This window comes from Neoarius graeffei, chromosome 21, assembly GCF_027579695.1.
Source record: "Neoarius graeffei isolate fNeoGra1 chromosome 21, fNeoGra1.pri, whole genome shotgun sequence".
NCBI classification, from domain to species: Eukaryota; Metazoa; Chordata; class Actinopteri; order Siluriformes; family Ariidae; genus Neoarius; species Neoarius graeffei.
Genome location: NC_083589.1, coordinates 26,646,753 through 26,672,021, shown reverse-complemented (window position 1 = coordinate 26,672,021; position 25,269 = coordinate 26,646,753). Strand labels below are relative to the sequence as shown.

Sequence of the window (25,269 nt, the reverse complement as noted above, 5' to 3'; positions counted from 1 at the left end):
ATGTCAGGCCGACCGGGATTCTATCGCCAGGAGCTCAATAAGACGGTCTGGGAGGTGCCCGAGCGGTACCAGATCCTCACTCCAGTCGGCTCTGGCGCGTACGGCTCCGTGTGGTGAGTGCCAACCTGAGAGACATGAGACAGCCGGCTATACTATAGCCTACACCCAGAGAATGCTTCATCATATCAAATACAAACAAACAAACAAACCCAGATAACAGTGCATTTCTTATTTTTTCCAGACATTAATTTAAAAAAATTGGCCTACTATGGATTAAGCTTATTGTAAACACTCAGTGCCTGACAGCAGTCATCACTCAGCAGTGCAAAATGGGTTATAATAATAATAATAATAATAATAATAATAATAATAATAATAAATATTATTAGTATAATAATAATAATTGTTATAATAATATTTTTTATTATTATTTTAAGGCATTTATTTTAAAATTTATTATTAAATTTTAACCCTTTGATGCAAAACATGGGTCAAAAGTGACCCGGCTGAGTTTTTATCTTCTATATCTTTGCAATAAATTAATCCCATCATTCAGTATTCAAGGCATTCCTCAATTAACTTGGTTTTGATCATCATACATCCTTATTTTATTTTTTTCCTTTCTTACTTTTTGAATAAAAACCCTTTTTGTATCACTACCCTTCTAATGGGTCAAAAACGACCTGCATTCATTTTCCAGGTTATTTCATGTATGGCTGAGTGTTTCTATGATATACTTTTGAAATAAATTCATTTTGTCATTTACTTTTCCAAATATGCAGTAAATATCTTGTTTTAGTTCAGGGCAAATCATGATTTTTATTTTTCCTTTCTTAAGTTATGAACAAGCACAGCTTTTGCAATTCTACATCAAGTTTACACACATGGGTCAGAACCGGCCCGCATGCATTTACTACAGCGTTTGGTGGGAACTGTGAATTGTGCTCGTGTCAGACATTTCACAGCTCAGCACAGCGCCCTTTGCCCATCTAATACATGCAAGTAATGTTTTTCAATTGTTCTAACATTACCTTAGAAAAAAATTGATTATGTTTAGGTTACCTTGAGAGTGAGTAGATTACTTGTCAGAAAGTTACAAGTAATTACTATTAGCTACCGAGCTGTTGACATATTCTACTTTAGTTAGCTAATTTTATTGTAGTTGGCTTAGCTAACTACATCATTAATAAATAAATAACTGGCCCCATTCACTGCTAAAGTAATTACTTGAAACAAATTATTATTATAGTATTAAGACATTTAATTTTAATTTTAAATCAGGGCGGCACGGTGGTGTAGTGGTTAGCACTGTCGCCTCACAGCAAGAAGGTCCGGGTTCGAGCCCCGTGGCCGGCGAGGGCCTTTCTGTGTGGAGTTTGCATGTTCTCCCCGTGTCCGCGTGGGTTTCCTCCGGGTGCTCCAGTTTCCCCCACAGTCCAAAGACATGCAGATTAGGTTAACGGGTGACTCTAAATTGACCGTAGGTGTGAATGCGAGTGTGAATGGTTGTCTGTGTCTATGTGTCAGCCCTGTGATGACCTGGCGACTTGTCCAGGGTGTACCCCACCTTTCGCCCGTAGTCAGCTGGGATAGGCTCCAGCTTGCCTGCGACCCTGTAGAACAGGATAAAGCGGCTAGAGATAATGAGATGAGAGATGAGATGAATTTTAAATTACACTTGGATGACCCATGTGTAGTCATATAAAAAGTATTTTTGTTCATAAAGTAGGAAAGAAAAAAATTAATTAATGATTTGTGGTAATTAAAAACAAGATATTTAAAGAATACTTGGAATATTCAACCATAAAATAAATTGATTTCAAAAGATAGAGCAAAGAAAAACTCAGTCAGCATGAAATAACCTGGAAAATGAATGCGGGTCATTTTTGACCCATGTTGTGCATTAGAAGGGGTGTGCATATGTTTTGCATCAAAGGGTTAAGGCAGCCCGGGTACTAACACTGATCTATGGTTATTTTTGTGTGTGCACAATATAATTATCTTTATATTATCTTATAAGTCATTATAAGATAAAAACCTATGTATACAAGATATAAAAATATCACCTTTCAGGATTTTAGGGGCTCCATATTCCCTTGAAGTCTAACAAGCAAATGTATTTGATGATGCCTTCTCACTTCTGAGAAGTGTGAACCCTTAGGCCTGTGCATATGCACTTCATTTAAACAATGGAAACAGTCCAAGCCCATGGAAACAAAAAGTAGAAGATGATAGCTTTCTCACTCTTCTATGTTCACCATGTCACCGTGTCATAATGTAGATAATAGTTGAATGTAGCCAGTTTTTCTATGATTAATTCATTGTCTAGTATCCATCACATTAGTTTTGGTGCATAAGCATCCAATGTAACTCAATGTCCTCCTGATCAGGGCTTTGATATAAACAGCTGTTGTAGGTTTGTAGCATGTTGGAGAATGCATGTCATACACAAAGCTGACTCTGTATTTAAGCAATTGATTATCATTCAAACAATGCCTAATGTGTGCACACAGTCCTTCTGTTGGTGAGCACATGCAAATGCCTCGAAGCTATATGATTAGACCACCCAGTGACATGCCCAGTATAGTTGCCATGGTGAGCTGTCATGGTGATATTTTTTCCTGCATCATCTTAAAATATCTGTCTAGTCTTGGTGCCTTTGAGCAATGATAAACTTTTATTATTAACTTACACTGGGGCGGCACGGTGGTGTAGTGGTTAGCACTGTCGCCTCACAGCAAGAAGGTCCGGGTTCAAAGACATGCAGGTTAGGTTAACTAGTGACTCTAAATTGACCGTAGGTGTGAATGTGAGTGTGAATGGTTGTCTGTGTCTATGTCTTAGCCCTGTGATGACCTGGCGACTTGTCCAGGGTGTACCCTGCCTCTTGCCCATAGTCAGCTGGGATAGGCTCCAGCTTGCCTGTGACGCTGTAGGACAGGATAAAGCCGCTACAGATAATGGATGGATGGACTTACACTGAGAAATAAGGCCATATGATTCACAGTGTATGTAAGTGTTTATCAATTCCCACCAATCTGGAAATGTGAAGGAAAGCATGTATTTTATTTTACTTGTGAAACCAGCAGTGTTTTCAAATTTCTGCTCATGCAATGTCTTGAGCAATGTCACAGGGCAACACTCATAAGGTAGAGCAGTCTAATAAGTGAGTGTGTGTATTTGAGTTGCCAGACCCCCATGAATAGTCAGCTGGTGGACTGGCAGGACAGAGGATCTAAGCCATTTTTCCCAGAGTCTTTTGGATGTCTGCCCATGAACTGCCCATTAATTTCTATACACTATACAGCCAAAAGTATGTGGACACCTGAGTACTGAACATCACATTCCAAAACCATGGGCATTCATATTGAGTTGTTGTAGCTACGCCACTATGTCATCGTGTTGTAAGATTGTAAGAATGATTGTAACAATAGCACACTGCACATGCGCATATGCATACAGGTGTTCCTATTAAAATGGCCGGTGAGTGTACGCAATTCGGTTCACCATTCGAAATAAATGGACTAGACTAAAGAAATCGCTTTCAGACATGTTTATGCTTATTACAGAGGGAAAGTGCGTTCGTATTTTAAAATATACTCCAGGTCATCCCCCTTTCCTCGCCTTCTTCAGCCGGTGGTCCCATGTGTGATGTAGATATGATGCACTTCCGAGTTGTTACAGGAAGTTGTTGAAAAGAGTATTGAGACCACTGAGCTCTAGCGCCGGGCCTTTTCCGGGAAATAAGAGTTTCGGTCATGGCGACAGCATGTGTACGTCAGCCTTGGTTCGGAGGTTTCAGTTTCGAAAACTGTAAGAGGTAAGAGTAGAATAATATAAAGTACAGACACTTGGGGCGGCACGGTGGTGTAGTGGTTAGCACTGTCGCCTCACAGCAAGAAGGTCCTGGGTTCGAGCCCCGGGGCCGGCGAGGGCCTTTCTGTGCGGAGTTTGCATGTTCTCCCCGTGTCCGCGTGGGTTTCCTCCGGGTGCTCCGGTTTCCCCCACAGTCCAAAGACATGCAGGTTAGGTTAACTGGTGACTCTAAATTGACCGTAGGTGTGAATGTGAGTGTGAATGGTTGTCTGTGTCTATGTGTCAGCCCTGTGATGACCTGGCGACTTGTCCAGGGTGTACCCCGCCTTTCGCCCGTAGTCAGCTGGGATAGGCTCCAGCTTGCCTGCGACCCTGTAGAAGGATAAAGCGGCTAGAGATAATGTGATGTGATGTGTGTGACAGACACTTGGTATATTTTACTTTTGTGATTTTTAAATTGTTAATTTTTGGATTATGCTTCATTTTTTGTGGCCTCATAGAGTAAATGTCTCATCTCATCTCATTATCTCTAGCCGCTTTATCCTGTTCTACAGGGTTGCAGGCAAGCTGGAGCCTATCCCAGCTGACTACAGGCAAAAGGCGGGGTACACCCTGGACAAGTTGCCAGGTCATCACAGGGCTGACACATAGACACAGACAACCATTCACACCTACAGTCAATTTAGAGTCACCAATTAACCTAACCTGCATGTCTTTGGACTGTGGGGGAAACCGGAGCGCCCGGAGGAAACCCACGTGGACACGGGGAGAACATGCAAACTCCGCACAGAAAGGCCCTCGCCGACCACGGGGCTTGAACCCGAACCTTCTTGCTGTGAGGCGACAGCGCTAACCACTACACCACCGTGCTGCCCCTAGAGTAAATATATATATGCTATATTTACTGTATGGACATGGTATCAGAAAACAATTTTATATATCAGCAGTAGCCACATGCACCCATAGGGTACCTATTTTTGTCCCTTTGCTGCTATAATGCACTTTCACTTTTCTGGGAAGGCTTTCCACTAGATTTTGGAGCATTGCTTTGCAGATTTGTGATCATTCAACCACAAGAGCGTTCGTGAGGTCAGGCACTGCTGCTGGGTGTTGCAGTTTATCCCAAAGGTGTTCAGTGGGGTTGAGGTCAGGGCTTAGTGCAGGCCACATCAACCTTGGCATACCATGGACCTCACTTTGTACCCAGGGGCTTTATCATGCTGAAACAGGTTTGGGCCTCCTGGTTGCAGTGAAAGGAGATCTTAAGGCGATAGCATACAAAGCCATTCTAAACAATCGTGTGTTTCCAACTTTGAGGCAACAGGTTGGGAAAGACCTTTATATAAGAAGAAGAAGAAGCCTTTATTTGTCACATATACACGCAAGAACAGAAAAATTCTTCCTCTGCATTTAACCCATCTGAAGCAGTGAACACACACATGCATATACAAGTGAGCAGTGACCACACACAAATACCCAGAGCAGTGGGCAGCTATGCTACAGCGCCCAGGGAGCAGTTGGGGGTTAGGTGCCTTGCTCAAGGGCACTTCAGCCATGATACACAGGGAGGGGAAAATGCTGTTCATTCACTCAACTCCCTTCACATCTCTCCTGCCGATCCCAGGAATTGAACTGGTGACCCTTTGGGCCCAAGGCTGCTTCTCCATATGGGTGTTATGGACAGGTGTCCAAATACTTTTTGCTATATAGTGTACTTATATACACCATTATATATGTTATCCTCTATCCTGTATTGGGAATCCCCAAAACAATGAGTGTGGTATAATAGATTACAAAAGCTGATTGTAGAGTGAGTTACAAATATTAAAAATCCCTTCAATTATTTCCTAATATCTTAAATAATAAATTAATTGAACCTCATACAGTGCCTCATTTTATAATTTACTGTCCATTTAAATTTCTGATGTACTTAATTTGCTGAATTCTTATTAATGTATTATTGACTTTATTGTTCAGTATTTCCTTTATTTCCTATTTTACGCAAAGGCATAAACTCATGCAGATACAGGGTCAAGAGCTTCAGTTAATGTTCAAATCAAACATCAGACTGAGAAAAAAATGTGATCTCAGTAACTTTGACTGTCATGATTATTGGTGCCAGATGGACTGGTGTAAAGAGGTGCTTTAAAGTTTGTGAACCCTTTAGAATTTTCTATATTTCTGCATAAATATGACCTAAAACATCATCAGATTTTCACACAAGTCCTAAAAGTAGATAAAGAGAATCCAATTAAACAAATGAGACAAAAATATTATACTTGGTCATTTATTTATTGAGGAAAATGATCCAATATTACATATCTGTGAGTGGCAAAAGTATATGAACCTCTAGGATTAGCAGTTAATTTGAAGGTGAAATTAGAGTCAGGTGTTTTCAATCAATGGGATGACAATCAGGTGTGAGTGGGCACCCCGTTTTATTTAAAGAACAGGGATCTATCAAAGTCTGAGCTTCACAACACATGTTTGTGGAAGTGTATCATGGCATGAACAAAGGAGATTTCTGAGGACCTCAGAAAAAGCATTGTTGATGCTCATCAGGCTGGAAAAGTTTACAAAACCATCTCTAAAGAGTTTGGACTCCACCAATCCACAGTCAGACAGACTGTGTACAAATGGAGGAAATTCAAGACCATTGTTACCCTCCCCAGGAGTGGTCGACCAACAAAGATCACTCCAAGAGCAAGGCGTGTAACAGTCGGTGAGATCACAAAGGACCCCAGGGTAACTTCTAAGCAGCTGAAGGCCTCTCTCACATTGGCTAATGTTAATGTTCATGAGTCTGCCATCAGGAGAACACTGAACAACAATGGTGTGCATGGCAGGGTTGCAAGGAGAAAGCAACTGCTCTCCAAAAAGAACATTGCTGCTCATCTGCAGTTTGCTAAAGATCACATGGACAAGCCAGAAGGCTACTGGAAAAATGTTTTGTGGACAGATGAGACCAAAATAGAACTTTTTGGTTTAAATGAGAAGCGTTATGTTTGGAGAAAGGAAAACACTGCATTCCAGCACAAGAACCTTATCCCATCTGTGAAACATGGTGGTGGCAGTATCATGGTTTGTGCCTGTTTTGCTGCATCTGGGCCAGGACGGCTTGCCATCATTGATGGAACAATGAATTCTGAATTATACCAGAGAATTCTAAAGGAAAATATCAGGACATCTGTCCGTGAACTGAATCTCAAGAGAAGGTGGGTCATTCAGCAAGACAACGACCCTAAGCACACAAGTCGTTCTACCAACGAATGGTTAAAGAAGAATAAAGTTCATGTTTTGGAATGGCCAAGTCAAAGTCCTGACCTTAATCCAATGGAAATGTTGTGGAAGGATCTGAAGCCAGCAGTTCATGTGAGGAAACCCACCAACATCCCAGAGTTGAAGCTGTTCTGTACAGAGGAATGGGCTAAAATTCCTCCAAGCCAGTGTGCAGGACTGATCAGCAATTACTGGAAACGTTTATTTGCAGTTATTGCTGCAAAAGGGGGTCACACCAGATACTGAAAGCAAAGGTTCACATACAGTTAGGTCCATATATATTTGGACACTGACACAAGTTTTGTTTTTTTACCTGTTAACTGAAACATATTCAAGTTAGAGTTATATAATGGACATGGACATAAAGTCCAGACTTTCAGCTTTCATTTGAGGGTATCCACATTAAAATTGGATGAAGGGTTTAGGAGTTTCAGCTCCTTAACATGTGCCACCCTGTTTTTAAAGGAACCAAAAGTAATTGGACAATTGACTCAAAGGCTATTTCATGGGCAGGTGTGGGAAATTCCTTCGTTATGTCATTCTCAATTAAGCAGATAAAAGACCTGGAGTTGATTTGAGGTGTGGTGCTTGCATTTGGAAGATTTTGCTGTGAAGAAAACACGTGGTCAAAGGAGCTCTCCATGCAGGTGAAACAAGCCATCCTTAAGCTGCGAAAACAGAAAAAACCCATCTGAGAAATTGCTACAATATTAGGAGTGGCAAAATCTACAGTTTGGTACATCCTGAGAAAAAATGAAAGCACTGGTGAACTCATCAATGCAAAAAGACCTGGACGCCCACAGAAGACAACAGTGGTGGATGATCACAGAATAATTTCCATGGTGAAGAGAAACCCCTTCACAACAGCCAACCAAGTGAACAACACTCTCCAGGAGGTAGGTGTATCAATATCCAAATCTACCATAAAGAGAAGACTGCATGAAAGTAAATACAGAGGGTTCACTGCATGGTGCAAGACACTCATAAGCCTCAAGAATAAAAAGGCTAGATTGGACTTTGCTAAAAAAAACATCTAAAAAAGCCAGCACAGTTCTGGAAGAACATTCTTTCGACAGATGAAACCAAGATCAGCCTCTACCAGAATGATGGAAAGAAAAAAATATGGCAAAGGCGTGGCACAGCTCATGATCCAAAGCATACCACATCATCTGTAAAACACGGCGGAGGCAGTGTGATGGCTTGGGCATGCATGGCTGCCAGTGGCACTGGGTCACTAGTGTTTATTGATGATGTGACACAGGACAGAAGCAGCCAGATGAATTCTGAGGTATTCAGAGACATACTGTGTGCTCAAATCCAGCCAAATGCAGCCAAACTGATTGGTCGGCGTTTCATAATACAGATGGGCAGTGACCCAAAACATAAAGCCAAAGCAACCCAAGGAGTTTATTCAAGCAAAGAAGTGGAATATTCTTGAATGGCCAAGTCAGTCACCTGATTTCAACCCAATTGAGCATGCATTTCACTTGTTAAAGACTAAACTTCAGACAGAAAGGCCCACAAACAAACAGCAACTGAAAACCGCTGCAGTAAAGGCCTGGCAGAGCATTAAAAAGGAGGAAACACAGCATCTGGTGATGTCCATGGGTTCAAGACTTCAGGCAGTCATTGCCAACAAAGGGTTTTCAACCAAGTATTAGAAACGAACATTTTATTTACAATTATTTAATTTGTCCAATTACTTTTGAGCCCCTGAAATGAAGGGATTGCGTTTAAAAAATGCTTTAGTTCCTCACATTTTTATGCAATCATTTTGTTCAACCCACTGAATTAAAGCTGAAAGTCTGAACTTCAACTGCATCTGAATTGTTTTGTTCAAAATTCATTGTGGTAATGTACAGAACCAAAATTAGAAAAATGTTGTCTCTGTCCAAATATTTATGGACCTAACTGTACTTTTGCTACTCACAGATATGTAATATTGGATCATTTTCCTCAATAAATAAATGACCAAGTATAATATTTTTTGTCTCATTTGTTTAACTGGGTTCTCTTTATCTACTTTTAGGACTTGTGTGAAAATCTGATGATGTTTTAGGTCATATTTATGCAGAAATATAGAAAATTCTAAAGGGTTCACAAACTTTCAAGCACCACTGTATGTAAGCTGTAACTGTGCTAGAAACTCAGTAATTTATCCCTGGAATCACTGCATCCCTGATGTTATTTTCAGAGCACTTCCTGGAGTGTCTCTATACTGAACAACAACAGTAACAAAAAAGTATTTTCCCATACAGTACAATTAAATTTTTACCAATATGACACTTTAAATAGGACATATACTGCTCATTTTAGAGGTAAAGTATGTCCTCTGTGCACACACAATCTGAAAACTTTACTGACATGACAGATTCAGATGAGACTAAAATGCTAGAAATTCTCTGGTAATGATTACTTTGCCCCACGTCCACACTGTAAACAATTTCATATCTCTGAAACATAAAATTTTCTAGTGATACATTGTACCTATTTTTTTTTTAATTCAGTTAAAGTTCGGTGAGCTTCAACTTTAAGTTGTAGTAACAACCCTATAATGAATGAAATAGAAATAGAAAGCTGTGTCAGTTAAACATTATTTTTTATTCCCTATATATACAGCTAGTGAGTTCAATAATATAATTTGTATTGTAAGCTAGTTTTGTTTAGTTTACTTAACTATTACACCATGATCAGAAATTTGACTTAGCTATAAATATTGCACTGTACCAATCAGAAGGAAATTATATAGTGTATAATGAATGATACGTGGTTCACTTACTTTTAGTAACCACTTTATCCGTGTTATATTTACTGCAAATATCCGTGGAAAGATGTTGTCTTGAAGGCAGAATCTGTCACTCCAAAATATCAATGTACTTTTCTGCATTAATGTTACCATCACAGAAATGTAAGTTATCTTTAGCAAGGGCATTGACACAACTCCATACCATGACAGACCCTGGCTTTTGGACTTGTTCCTGGTAACAGTCTGGATGGTCCTTTTTGTCTTTGGTCCAGAGCCCACGGCGTCCATTTTTTACAAAAAATACCTGGAATACTGATTTGTCTGACCACAATACACGTTTCCACTGTGTGATGGTCCATCCCAGATGCCTCTGAGCCCAAAGAAATCAACAGTGCTTCTGGACATAATTAACATAAGGCTTCCTTTTGCACAGTAAAGTTTTAACTGGCATTTGTGGATGTAACTCTGTATTGTAGTGCTTGACAAAGGTTTGCCAAAGTAATCCCGAGCCCATGTGGTTCTATCAGCTATAGATGAATGACGGTTCTTGATGCAGTGCCGTCTGAGGGATTGGAGATCACAGGTGTTCAGATTAGGCTTGCGCCCTTGCCCTTTATGCACCGAAATTCCTCCAGATTTCTTGAATCATTTAATGATAATATGGACCACTGAGGGTGAAATATCCAAATCCCTTCTTATCTTTCTTTGAGGAACATTGTTTTTAAACATTTCAATAATTTTCTCATGCATTTGTTGATAAACTGGAGATCCTTGTCCCATCTTTGCTTCTCAAAGACTAGGCCTTTCCTGGATACTGATTTTGTGCCAAATCATGATTACAATCGCCTGTTGACATCACCTGTTTCAAATCACATCATTATTTAACTGATTACCTAATTCCATCCATCCATTTCGGCATATCACTACAGTGATGTGGCTGCTCTGACGGCTTCAGCCATCAAAGTGTCTAGGGAACGTTACAGTAGTGGTTTCCCGTTGCCTTCTACTAGATTATTATAGAGGTTTTCTCCTCTCAACCATTCACACTCACATTCACACCTATGGACAATTTAGAGCCACCAATTAGCCTAACCTGCATGTATTTGGACTGTGGGGGAAACCAGAGCACCCGGAGGAAACCTGGGCAGACACGGGGAGAACATGCAAACTCCACACAGAAAGGCCCTCGTCGGCCACTAGGCTCAAATCCAGAACCTTCTTGCTGTGAGGCGACAGTGCTAACCACTACACCACCGTGCCGCCGATTACCTCATTACTAGCCCAAAATTGCTCCATCCCAACTTTTTTTGGAATGTCTTGCAGGTCTGAAACGCAGGGATGGATGTATATTAATAAATAAAATGAAGTTGACCAGACAAAACATGAAATATCTTGGGTTCATACTGTCTGCAATGAAATAAAAGTCTTAGTAAATTTAGAAATCACTGCTTTCTTTTGTTATTTGCATTTTCCATACTGTCCCAACTTTTTCTGATTTGGGCTTGTAGGTGCAACGAGTCACTAGAAAATTTTCAGTTAGTGAGGCTTGACTTTTTTTTTTAATTATTATTATTTTTTTACAGTGCTGATGTAAACTAATCCAGTTTGAATAGTTTTTGTTTTTTAAGATGATGTTTTTGTTATATTTTTTTAAAATGAAATTTTCCACAGTTGCTCCTGTCAGAGGAATGAAAGAGTTCATTGGAGTGATGCCTAGAAGAATCATTTTTGGTTATTAAAGAACCTTTTGGGCAGCACGGTGGTGTAGTGGTTAGCGCTGTCGCCTCACAGCAAGAAGGTCCGGGTTCGAGCCCCGTGGCCGGCGAGGGCCTTTCTGTGTGGAGTTTGCATGTTCTCCCCATGTCTGCTTGGGTTTCCTCCGGGTGCCCCGGTTTCCCCCACAGTCCAAAGGCATGCAGGTTAGGTTAACTGGTGACTCTAAATTGACCGTAGGTGTGAATGTGAGTGTGAATGGTTGTCTGTGTCTATGCCCATGTTTACATTAGACCGTAAAAGCGGATCATCAGATTAACGTTTTTAAAACGATTAGTGTGCACACAGCAACACCAATACACGATTTGCATGCACACAGCAATACCAATACACGGATACGCTCGGCTCCGCAGGCATCCTACGCTCCAAATCACTCCGCCCTGAACAGCGAGTGCCCTCTGGAGGGTGCGCACTCCGGCCTTGCGCAGCTCACAGAGCACGCGAGTGAAGTGAACAAGCTGTGATTCGGGACTGAGCCGCTGTGTGTGTGTGATCCCAGCGCATATCACTTACCACTTGCAAGTGGAAGGATGGCAAGCCTAAAGACAATCATAACTACACAATGGGCAGTATTTGCATCAGTATTTGCAGTATTTTCATACTTTTATACTCTTTAATGAAAGGTGATACAAGGCGGAAGTCCGTGCCGTTTTTCAGCAGTCGCGTCACATGACCAACGCCAGCGAATCAGGAAGGTGGATGTCACAGTGACGTTGTCCAATGAGACGCCAGCTAGAGCTCAGCACAGCGTAACCGCGTATTCTGAATGTTTACACAGCACCGGAGCTGACACGATCTGGATTGAATACGTGGATGCTGGCGGATTCCCGTTTCCCGGCGTTTCCAGGCGGTTTAATGTAAACGGACAGTGCATCCGCGAAGAAAACGAGACAGATACGGTCTAATGTAAACATAGCCTATGTGTAAGCCCTGTGATGACCTGGTGACTTGTCCAGGGTGTACCCCGCCTTTCGCCTGTAGTCAGCTGGGATAGGCTCCAGCTTGCCTGCGACCCTGTAGAACAGGATAAAGCGGCTAGAGATAATGAGATGAGAAGAACCTTTTGGCTGATGGATCTTTAGCCATTTTGTTGGTGCCACATACAACTAAAAATCACACTAGAAATATTATCATTATGTGAAAGAATCTTTGTCATCGAAATTATTTTTTGGTTCATTGCGGCAACAACAAAAAATGATTAAAGAACTTTGGACCAAAAGTGTGTAATTCCTGTGATGAAATATAACACTACAGTGTACAATCACACTTTAGGGAATTTTGTTTTCCCTACGTTGGGTAACACTTTGAGGAAGGGGGTAAAGTAGGTGTGTAGAAGATAGTGTTGGGTGTCTTACAGCTCCAGTGTCCATGGTTTGGTACAAATCGCTTTCAAAAATATGTTAGAAGATGGATTAGCTACTCTAAATTGCACCTATGAATCTTACAGCTGTTTGAATGTGACCAGGATGAAGAATGAATGCCATCCATCCATCCATTTTGGCATATCACTACATTGACGTGGCCACTCTGACGGCTTCAGCCATCAAAGTGTCTAGGGAGCATTACAGTAGTGGTTTCCCGTTGCCTTCTACTGGATTATTATAGATGTTTTCTCCTCTCAACCATTCACACCCACACCTATGGACAATTTAGAGCCACCGATTAGCCTAACCTGCATCTCTTTGGACTGTGGGGGAAACCAGAGCAGACACCGGGGAGAACATGCAAACTCCACACAGAAAGGCCCTTGTCAGCTGCTGGGCTCAAACTCAGAACCTTCTTGCTGTGAGGCAGTACACCACTGTGCCTCCTAAAGAGTGAATGAAGGATGATTAATTTGGGCGAGGCTCTTTCATATTACAGCACAGCAAATACCCCTGTGTACAGATTAGGTGTCTCATAAAAGATTCTCTATTTAAATACAGCTGAAATATGGTGTGATCTCATTAATGTTCTTATTGTTCAAATCCATGCACCAATATTCTGTCTGTGTCTAATTAAACCCTTGAGTGTTTCCAGGTGTTTGTCACTATAGCAAAGGAGGACTACAGGAAAAAAAATGTTAGTTAGGCAGATGCAGAGATACTTTTTTGGCATATGATGTATGGTGTTCAATAATGTTCTCTATGACATATCACATATTCTATAATAACTTTTTTACAAGATTTTGTTTCGCTTTATTATACTCCAGCAATATTCAGAATTTCAGTAATGTTCCAGCAATATTCAGAATTTCAGTAATGTTCATTTAACAGTTATTCCACGAAATCAACTTGTACATGAGCTGATAGCTCAACGAGATTGAGTGGAATAACTGTTTTATTCTATCCACATTCACTGGCTTTTCAGAAACATAACATTTTTATTTTTATTTTTTGCAAATTCGATAAATAAAAACTTTGTACAAAACGTCCAACAAAATAATTTCTGCTTAGAATGTAAATGGAAAAATGACAGCAGCAATTTGTGAAAAATGCAATAATAATAATTCTTGAAAAATAAAAAAAGATATGTTCTTATCATCAAATACTTTCATTCCGTATTTTGTTGCTTTTTTATTTTTGGGGCTTTTCTTCTTCTTCTTTAGGTTTTTTTTTTGGCGGTTGGCAAACCAACGTAAAGGTGCATTACCACCACCAACTGGGCTGGAGTATGGAACAGGAGATATTTGGGGGGGGGACTATATTCTTTTAGCCATTTCTGTTTATTTTAAATATTTGATAACAATTTTGGGGGTTTTGGTTTCAAGTAGAGTTTTTATTTCGTCCTCGGTTGGTTCAGTAACATGCTCTGCCATTTTGTTTTTCTCTACTCACGGTATATGAGCTGATATCCTCGTAGTAGAGCAGCCAATCAGAGCACACGATTTCTCATATCCAGTGAATGTGGATAGAATAAATATTGATATTGAATTTCACCAAGTCTTGTTTTGGATCTAAATAGAAATAGCATAGTACACTTTCAAGATTTTAATCCAGCATTCTCTCTGTTTTTCACTCTCCTGTTATCTTCATGGTCTTTTGTCAAGCTATAATTTTTCATGCCTTACATGACTAACATAACCACTTCTCTTCCCATGTTTACCTCCCTTCGCTTTCCTTTAGCTCGGCGTATGATGTGCAGCTTCGTCAAAAGGTAGCCATTAAGAAGCTCTCTCGGCCATTCCAGTCTCTCATTCACAGTCGGCGCACCTACAGAGAACTGCGATTGCTCAAGCATATGAAACACGAGAATGTGAGTTAGCCACACACAACACGCATAAATTAATTTACCCAAATACAGATACTACATAGTTGTATTTACTTGGTTACAGATATTTAATTGAGGTATTCTACGATTTGTGCTTCATGGATATTGTATTTTTGCTTAATCATATTTGTCTGTGTAGAAATGCATGAGTTTCAGTCTGAGAATGATGCAAATTCCTTAAACTGCCCAAATTCCAGTATACATATTCACATATGTTTTGTAGAGCAGTATGTGAGAGATGACTACGTAGTGATATGAAACAGGAAGCAGAATTTGAATCATTAGATTCCATACCACTCAGCTCTACGGATTAAATGACATCAGATCCAGTAAGTCTGGTGCAGCGAGAGTAGTCCAGTGTAGCACTATGCTCATCCTCCTGTAATCACTCTAACATCATCTGCAGTTTATTTATAAACATTTAGAAGTATTTCTGAAGACGTCATGCAGAGGCGGTTGTTGTAGATACAGTGAATATAGAAAGTTGACACACCCTTGTTCAAATCGCAGGTTTTTCTGATGTAAAAAATGAAACAGATGTAAATCAGTTCAAGCTTTTTTTCCACTGCTAATAATAGAGTAACCAACAGAATTCAAGTCAAATACAAGTAGAAACATTTGAGGGTAAAAAGAACAAACTGAGAATAATCTGATTGCGTAAATATGCACACCCTTTAATAATGTAGTATGTGACTGTCCTTACAATTAACCAATCACATTTACAATTAATCTTCCAAAGTAATTATCATACACCTCTTTTCAATGAAGTGATTCTGAGTAACCCCAAATATAGATCAGCTGTTTCTGTAAGCTTTTCTTGGCCTCTTCTTGGTTTCATCCACCGGCTGGTCCACAAAGAGCTTACAAAGCATGTACAGGGTCTCAGTGTTGAAAGATTTTGATCAGGAGAGAGGAACAAAAGAATTTTACAGTACATTAGATCTCCCATGGAGCACTGTGAAGACCATCATCAACAAGTGGACAAAAGAGACATTACACCGACATTGCCAAGAACAGGATGTTTCTCAAAAATTGAAGAAAAGACAAGATGAAAACTTATCAGGAACGCTGCCAAGAGACTCACAGCAACAGGAATATTTAGCAAGTACTGATCACTCATTGTATGTGACAACAATCATTAGTCTTCATCACATGTCTAGGTTATGGGGTTAGGTGGCTTAATAGAAGCCTGTTTTCACAAAAATAAACCATCCAATCCCACTTAGGCTACATCCACACGACAACGGCAACAAGATGTTATTTAAGAATATATCGCGTCCAAATGGGCAACGATCAGTAAAATATCAGGTCCATATGGCAACGCAATGCTTGCTGAAAACGATGCAATACACATGCCACACCTCTAGGGGCGCTGTAAGACGGTCCCTTCGGAGACACCAGAACAATAGAAGAAGTAAGGATGCATGCGCATAAACTATTATGCGTGAGACTTCATATTAGCCACAAAGTCAGGAAAATCTGTTCGTAAAATTACATTATAATTACCAAATACAATGAAAAGTATTTTTCCAGTCTCACCTGTGAAAGGTAATCCCATGTGATCTCGTTTGGACGGCAAACCTGTTGGTACAGTTAAACACAGCTAATCTTTATTCTCCGCTTTGACCTATCCAATATGGCGGCGAGGATGACGTATGATTCTACGCGGAAGGCGGCGTCTTTAATGGTCCGGAATAAATTGAATGCTACACGTTGATGGATTAATTTGTTGTTTCTCACCTGTGAAAGGTAATCCCATGTGATCTCGTTTGGACGGTAAACCTGTTGATACAGTTAAACGCAGCACATGAATCTTTATTCTCCGCTTTGACCTATCCAATATGGCAGCGAGGATGACGTATGATTCTATGCGGAAGGCGGCGTCTTTAATGGTCCGGAATAAATTGAATGCTACACGTTGATGGATTAATTTGCTCTTCTACGCCCTTTTTGAGGAATGTATTCTAAGACTTAAACCAACATCTGAAGAGGTGAGATCGCTCCTTTTTTCCCCTATTTTTGCTGGCGGGATTGACTCTGCCCTAAGGGCAGAGTCTCTCTCTCTCTCTCTCTCTCTCTCTCTCTCTCACTTTGCACCATTACACAATAAATATTCACAGTGAAAATATTTTGTAAGCGCGTTTCATGAACCAAGTTATAGGATTTGTTGACAACTCGCATCGAGTTCGTTACACTTCTACCCGGCGTGAAGCACTCACAGTCATGTGGTTGTGACGTCATCGTAAACAAATCCGTTCTACTCATCCAGACGACTTCACAACGGCAACGTTGCCAGATCTTTCCACTCTGGAACCCGTTCTCAAAAAGATTGCGTTTTAGGCACCCAAAACGCCGGTGCCGTGTGGACGCCAGGCCTAAACGATAAGCAATTGTATCGGAGTCACCTGAATCCGTTGCCGTGTGGACAGGGCCTTAAATTTTGCCAACACCATGTGGAAAAATATGTGAGGGTCAAATGAAACCAAATTAGAACTTTTTGGGCATAAGATATATTTGGTGTGAAAACAAGACAGCTCATCATTTAAAGAACACTTTAACTATGGTGAAGCATGGTGGTGGCAGCATCGTGCGATGTGACTGCTTCTCTTTAGCTGGATCTGGGGCTCTAATCACAATAGAGAGAATCATGGATAGCTCCTAATACCAATCTGTTTTGACACAAAATCTGTAGGCCTCTGTTAGACAGCTGAAAGAATGCCTGCAAAAGAAGAAGATCAATATTTTGGAATGGCCCAGTAAGAGCCCTAATCTAAATCCTATTGAAAACCTGTGGAAGAGGGACTTGAAGAGGGTTGTGCAGAGGAGAGCCTCTCACAATTTAATAGATGTGGAACATCCATCCATCCATTCATCCATCCATTATCCATAACCCCTTATCCTGTGCAGGGTCGCAGGCAAGCTGGAGCCTATCCCAGCTGACTATGGGCGAGAGGCAGGGTACATCCTGGACAAGTCACCAGATCATCGCAGGGCTGACACATAGAGACAACCAACCATTCACACTCACATTCACATCTCCGGTCAATTTAGAGCCACCAATTAACCTAACCTGCATGTCTTTGAACTGTGGGGGAAACCGGAGAACCCAGAGGAAACCCACACAGACACGGGGAAAACATGCAAACTCCACACAGAAAGGCCCCCTGTCAGCCACTGGGCTTGAATCTAGAACCTTCTTGCTGTGAGGTGGTAGTGCTAACCACTATACCACTGTGCTGCCCTAGATATAGAACATTTTTGCAATAATGAGTGGAATAAACTTGCCAAATCAAGATGTGCTAATTTGACTCATTACTCTATTACAAGCAAAAGGTGCTTTGACAAATAATTAGTAAAGGGGTGTGTACACTTATGCAACCAAGTTATTGTAAATTTTATCATTTTGAAGACTGAGAAAACATATGTTTTTTTTTATTGTTGCTTGTTTACATGGCAGACAGACAATAATGTATAATGAAAGAAAAGCAAATAAAGATACTGTTGAGAGACGGAGAGAGATATTACATTAATATACGTAGGAAAAACAGGACTCAGATGTGCCACAGTAGTCATTATCTCTCTAGCTTGTCCCCCAAACATTTCCCTCTTTCTGCATACTGCCATTAAACCATGCCCCCACCCGCTACATAGTCCCACAGACTGGGGAGCTGTTTAGTCTGTGACCTTCTCCCCACCCTGACAATAGAGAAAGTCAGCACTACCATCTGCGCCCCTAGCTTGTTATCCGCTGTAAACTTAATAGGATGTAATGGCAGATAACAAAGAATGATCCATGTATTGGCATCCTTTACGTGATGGAGTTACTACAGGGGAGCAATGCATGAACACAGAGTGAATAGCTGCGCCAATATCAAAGGGTGAGAATTGCCCACTTAATAGCCAGAACCTCTTTTCAATGGTGGAATACTTGGATCTCCCATGAAGAGCTAGTGTCCAGTTAATGTTCTCGTTCTCCACCACCTGGGACAGAACAGCCCCCAACCCAGAGTCCAACACATAAGGTGGGGTTTACATTAGACCGTATCAGCGGATCATCAGATTAACGTTTTTAAAACGATTAGCGTGCACACAGCAACGCCAATACACGATTCGCGTGCACACAGCAACGCCAATATACGGATACGCTCGGCTCCACAGGCATCCTGCGCTCCAAATCACTCCGCCCTGAACAGTGAGTGCCCTCTGGAGGGTGCGCACTCCGGCCCTGCGCAGCTCACAGAGCGCGCGAGTGAAGCGCACGAGCAGTGATTCGGGACTGAGCCGCTGTGTGTGTGATCCCAGTGCATATCGGGCATGCGCGTCACTTACCACTTGCAAGTGGAAGGATGGCAAGCCTAAAGACAATCATAACTACACAATGGGCAGTATTTGCATCAGTATTTGCAGTATTTTCATACTTTTATACTCTTTAATGAAAGGTGATACAAGGCGGAAGTCCGTGCCATTTTTCAGCAGTCGCGTCACATGACCAACGCCAGCGAATCAGGAAGGTGGATGTCACAGTGACGTTGTCCAATGACGACGCCAGCTAGAGATCAGCACAGTGTATCCGCGTATCCGCGTATTCTCAATGTTTACACAGCACCGGACCAGACACGATCTGGATTGAATACGTGGACCCTAGCGGATTCCCGTTTCCCGGCGTTTCCAGACAGTGCATCCGCGAAGAAAACGAGACAGATACGGTCTAAAGTAAACTTGGCCTAAGTTTGCAACAAAAGTCAAGGACATAAATCAAGGCACTGCTCTGGTGCTTCCGTTTTTAGCAAGATCATACCTCTTAGCATGCCTCTGAGGTCTGAATAATCAGGTAGAACCCTGGGGTTAGTTCCTGCCAGCTCCAGAAACTGTCTCATCTGCTTTTTGGTCTTGGCTTGTGGGCAGTCCACAATTCCAGCTGTTTTATTCATTTGGGATGCACTTGCCCATGACCCAAGTGGAAGCCCATCTTCTTCTTCTTTAGTGTGCTGCCTGATGGCAGGTCCTGCTCTGACGGCTCCAGCCATCGAAGTTACTAGGGAAGAATTACAATAGTGGTTTCCCGTTGCCTTCTACTGGATTATTATAGAGGTTTTTTCCTCTCAACTAATGACACATATTGACACCAATGGGCAATATAGAGTAGCCAGTTTACCTAACCTGCATGTCTTTGGACTGTGGGGAAACCAGAGCACCTTGAGGAAACCCACGTAGACACGGGGAGAACATGCAAACTCCACACAGAAAGGACCCCTTGGCCACTGGGCTCGAACCCAGAACCTTCTTGCTGTGAGGCAACAGTGCTAACCACTACACCACTGTGTTGCCTGGAAGCCCATAATTCTGTGGATTTTTGTAAAAATTGTGAAACAGCATTCACCTCACAAAAGTCCAGAGTCTACAGGACTGTCCTATCAGGCTTGAGTACCCTGGGGCTGTTCCAGTTACTGGTTGAATCCCTTAACACTTTCATCTCTAGCAATTGTCTCTATACATCCTGAACCACTTTCCTTTGGCCTCACAGATCTCAGCTATACTGAACATTATTTTTATTGAGTGTTCAACCATCCTTCCAATATTCTTTAAGTACATATAACACCCTCCTGGGACTTCGACTCATATAGAAACTCAGTGGAGGCCTTGGGTACCTCCCAGACTGCAAATTACACAGTGACTAACCATTTATCCCCAAATTCACCTGTCATTCTTTATAAACTTCCACATCGTATTTTAAGTGTTCTAATAACGTTTTTACCCCCCGCTGGCCAAAAGGGCCGAAGAAGGATTATGTCATGGCAATGTCCATCCGGCCGTCCTGGGAAGGGTACTCACCTTCTGAAATCAACTCCTCTCACAATTTTTGGAGGAATTTCACAAAACTTGACATGATTCTTTGTTATATGTCGGTAATATACATATTGTAATTTTGTTCAGTTCAGTCACATTTTACCAGAGTTATGGCATAGTTGCCAGCGGGAGATATTTTGCTCTCAAAGTGCTGTTTTGGGGTTTGTATTTGTATTTTGCTTGATGTAAGTGCTGTGCCTAGATCAGTTAGGATCCCTATATGCTACACCAACCTACACCTACAGTAATTCCATAGAGTTGAAATGGTTCCACGTCTTACTTTTATGTGACACTTGGACAACATTGTCATCCAATCAGTGACTACAGCAAACAACACATGACTGCATGTTGACTACAGCATACATTGGATTATTTACAGTAATAAAGTGCTGGAGTGCTACGTGACCCCTGTTGGTTGGATAAAGGTTAATGTCTACACACCCTTTTTTTTACACACCCTTTAATTACACGCCCAACCTGAAACTAAAGCACTGTATTGATCATTTGTTCATATTCCTAGGTTATTGGTTTGCTAGATGTTTTCTCTCCTGCAGCGTCATTAGAAGAATTTAATGAGGTGTAAGTATCTACCTGTACTTCTACCTACAGTTTGGTTCAGAGTACAGCAGTGACTGCTTGCAGCAAGTGAATTTACCTGTGGGAGAATAAATGTATATGATAAAGGATAAATATATATATGATCAGTCCTACAAATGGTGCACCAGAAAATATGTTATGGTACAGAATAACATTTTTAGATTATACACGTTCAGACTGTTACTTATCATCAAATCTAATTCTTTAACAATCATCCAGTTGCAGTACCATGTAAATTGTCACACCTCTGTTTTTTCAGCTACCTTGTCACTAATCTGATGGGAGCAGACCTCAACAACATAGTCAAATTTCAACGCCTTTCCGATGAGCATGTGCAGTTCCTCATTTATCAGTTACTTCGTGGCCTTAAGGTATTTCAGGGATTGGAATTATATTTTAACAAAGGCTGTTATTTTTTGATAGCTTTAAAATTTTCTTCTGATTTCTCTTTGCATTTTGGCTTCCCTTAATATTTATGTATAATTCAAGTTCTCTCTTCCTTTCTCCCAAAACAGTATATCCATTCAGCTGGACTAATACACAGAGTGAGTTTTTTCCTTTTGCTTTGCTCTTTGCTTATTCTATGTTCTGTTAAGAAACTATGTATATCGATGCAGATGCCTGTATGAGCTGATTTGCTAAATTAATTACCATGTACCTGTGTAATGCAGTAATGCACTATGTAATTGGGTAATCATTTTCCACCAACATTAAATTTTGCATGTGTTCTTAGACCATTGGAACACGTGGCAAAGTAACAGTGCAATTATATTAATACATATATTAATATTAGTGTCAAAAAGGTTTATACATATACACCGATCAGCCATAAAATTAAAAACATTGACTATTAAAATGAATCACATTGATTACCTCATTACAATGGCACCTGTCAAGGGGTGGGATATATTAGGCAGCAAGAGAACAGTCAGTTCTTGAAGTTGATGTGTTGGAAGCAGGAAAAATGGGCAAGCATAAGGATCTGAGAGACTTTGACAAGGACCAAATTATGATGGCTAGATGACTGGGTCTGAGCATCTCCAAAATGGCACATCTTGTGGGGTGTTCCTGGTATGCAGTGGTTAGTACCTACGAAAAGTTGACCAAGGAAGGACAACTGGTGAACCGGCGACAGGGTTATGCGTATCGAAGGATCATTGATTTACATGGGGCACGAAGGCTAGCCCATATGGTCCAATTCCACAGAAGAGCTACTGTAGCACAAACTGCTGAAACAGTTCTTGCTGATACCCTTCTGTTTTAGCCAGCATTAACTTTTTCAGCATTTTGTGCTACTGAGAAACAGTCCAGTTCTTTCGTTCTTTAGCCCACGTAAGACACTTCTGACGTTGTCTCTGGTTCAAGACAGCTGACTTAACAGTTCTCCAGAAGATGATCATCGACACCCTCCACAAGGAGGGTAAGCCACAGAAGGTCATTGCTGAAAAGGTTGGCTGAAAAAGGTGCACAAGCAACAGGGATGACTGCAGCCTTGAGAGGATTGTCAAGAAAAGTCAATTCAAGACCTTGGGAGAGCTTCACAAGGAGTGGACTGAGGCTGGTGTCAGTGCATCAAGAGCCACCACACACAGATGTCTTCAGGAAAGGGGCCACAACTGTTGCATTCCTAATATCAAGCCACTCCTGAACCAGAGACAACGTCAGAAATGTCTTACCTGGGCTAAGGAGAGAAAGAACTGGACTGTTGCTCAGTAGCACAGACTGCTGAAAAAGTTAATGCTGGCTAAAACAGAAAGGTATCAGCATGAACTGTTTCAGTAGTTCATGCTACAATAGCTCTTCTGTGGGATTGGACCATATGGGCTAGCCTTCATGCCCCATGTGAATCAATGATCCTTTGATACCCATGACCCTGTCACCAGTTCACCAGTTGTCCTTGGACCACTTTTGTTATGTACTAACCACTGTATACAAGGAACACCCCACAAGATTTGCCATTTTGGAGATGCTCAGACCCAGTCATCTAGCCATCACAATTTGGTCCTTGTTAAAGTCGCTCAGATCCTTACGCTTGCCCATTTTTCTTTCTTCCAACACATCAACTTCAAGAACTGTTTGTTCTCTTGCTGCCTAATAGAGCCCACCTCTTGACAGGTGTCATTGTCATAAGATAATCGATGTAACTCACTTCACCTGTCAGTGTTTTTAATTTTATGGCTGATTGGTATATATATTATTTCTTGTACAAATAAAATCTGGACTGTTGAAGTTATTGCAAGAACGAAAATATTCATAAAGACATTTGAGCTTCTGCTAATAGTATGTGGATGTATATTGTATAAGACTGGTGTTTAAGTTGTATATCATGTACATTATTATATATCATGTGTTATTTTTTAAATCAAATATTTGTTTAAAGGATCTAAAACCAAGCAATGTTGCTGTGAATGAAGACTGTGAACTGAGGGTGAGAACTGTACTGCACAATTTATAGTCAATTCCTAATAAAGTGAGAATATTTTATAATAATAAATATTCAATATAACAATATAAAAACTTGGAGGAGAAAAGTGGTCTGAATGGCTGATTGCATTTGATCATGTCATCAGATCCTGGATTTCGGATTGGCCAGGCAGACAGATGATGAGATGACTGGGTATGTGGCTACACGCTGGTACAGAGCACCTGAAATTATGCTCAACTGGATGCATTATAATCAGACAGGTGAGAAAGTCTTACCAAAGCAATCATTACCATTTGATAGTCTTATTTTACCTACTTGTGTACTGTTATTAAAGATGTAATTGGATGGAAGATGGAGGTGTATCTTGGTCACAAGACATTTTTGCTTGATTATTGTTTTTCCCTCAATGTTAAAAAATTAGATAAAAGTAACAATTTTTAAAAAGCTGCACAGAAGAGCTACTGTAGCACAAACTGCTGAAAAAGTTAATGCTGGCTAAAACAGAAAGGTATCAGCAGTAACTTTTTCAGCAGTCTGTGCTACAGTAGCTCTTCTGTGGGATTGGATCATATGGGCTAGCCTTCGTATCCCATGTGAATCAATGAGCCTTCGACACCCATGACCCTGTTGCCAGTTCACCAGGTGTCCTTCCTTGGACCACTTTTGGTAGGTACTAACCACCGCATACTGGGAACACCCCACAAGATGTGCCATTTTGGAGGTGGGACTAACCCAGTCATCTCGCCATCACAATTTGGCCCTTGTCAAAGTCACTCAGATCCTTACGCTTGCCCATTTTTCTTGCTTCCAATGCATCAACTTCAAAAACTGACTGTTCTCTTGCTGCCTAATATATCCCACCCCTTGACAGGTGCCACTGTAACGAGATAATCAATGTAATTCACGTTACCTGTCAGTGTTTTTAATTTTATGGCTGATCGGTGTATGTACTTTTCTAACTTTCCTGTCTGGTTAATTTGGTTGATGGATATTGGCATTGGCTCTTCAGTAGAGAACATAAAAACATAATTAATCTTTGGATTTTGGCAACACCATTATGTTCACCACTCAGCTTAGATTAAACCAAAACTTTGAAGTGTAATGTTAATACCAGTGTTGTAGTCGAGTCACTAAACCTCATGTCTGAGTCCAGTCTCGAGTCCCCAGTGTTCAAGTCCAAGTCATCCAAGAAAATTTCGAGTCGAGTCCAAGATTGACTTGAATTGAGTCCGAGTACAAGACTCCAACCGCACCATTTGACGGTGGCTGTTGCTGCCTTTATGTGAAAGCGTCTCTGCTATTGTGTTGGATTAACGTTACTGCTTGAGTGCCCCATTTTAGTGAATAGGCTACAGATAAAAAGCTTGTTCATTCCTCAGCAAGCCCCGCCCACTATCAACAGGGCAAATAACATGAGAGAGGGTTAACACTAGCTAGTTCATCGGTTGGCAAGCCCCGCTATCAACAGAGCAATGAACATAGCATGCCACTTCCTTCTCTGGGTGGAGTCTTGCCAAATGATGATTGAAATTCGAGG

At 41.0% G+C, this 25,269-nt stretch overlaps 1 protein-coding gene across 1 annotated transcript in view; it reads left to right on the top strand.

Moving 5' to 3' along the window:
- Window positions 1-25,269, top strand: part of mapk11 (mitogen-activated protein kinase 11) — a 36,793-nt gene continuing 11,524 nt past the window's right edge. The window contains exons 1-7 of the mRNA XM_060902909.1: window positions 1-113; window positions 14,719-14,848; window positions 21,231-21,289; window positions 21,567-21,678; window positions 21,823-21,852; window positions 23,688-23,735; window positions 23,878-23,992. Coding sequence (XP_060758892.1) covers window positions 1-113; window positions 14,719-14,848; window positions 21,231-21,289; window positions 21,567-21,678; window positions 21,823-21,852; window positions 23,688-23,735; window positions 23,878-23,992 — 607 coding nt within the window. The remainder of the gene's footprint in view (window positions 114-14,718; window positions 14,849-21,230; window positions 21,290-21,566; window positions 21,679-21,822; window positions 21,853-23,687; window positions 23,736-23,877; window positions 23,993-25,269) is intronic.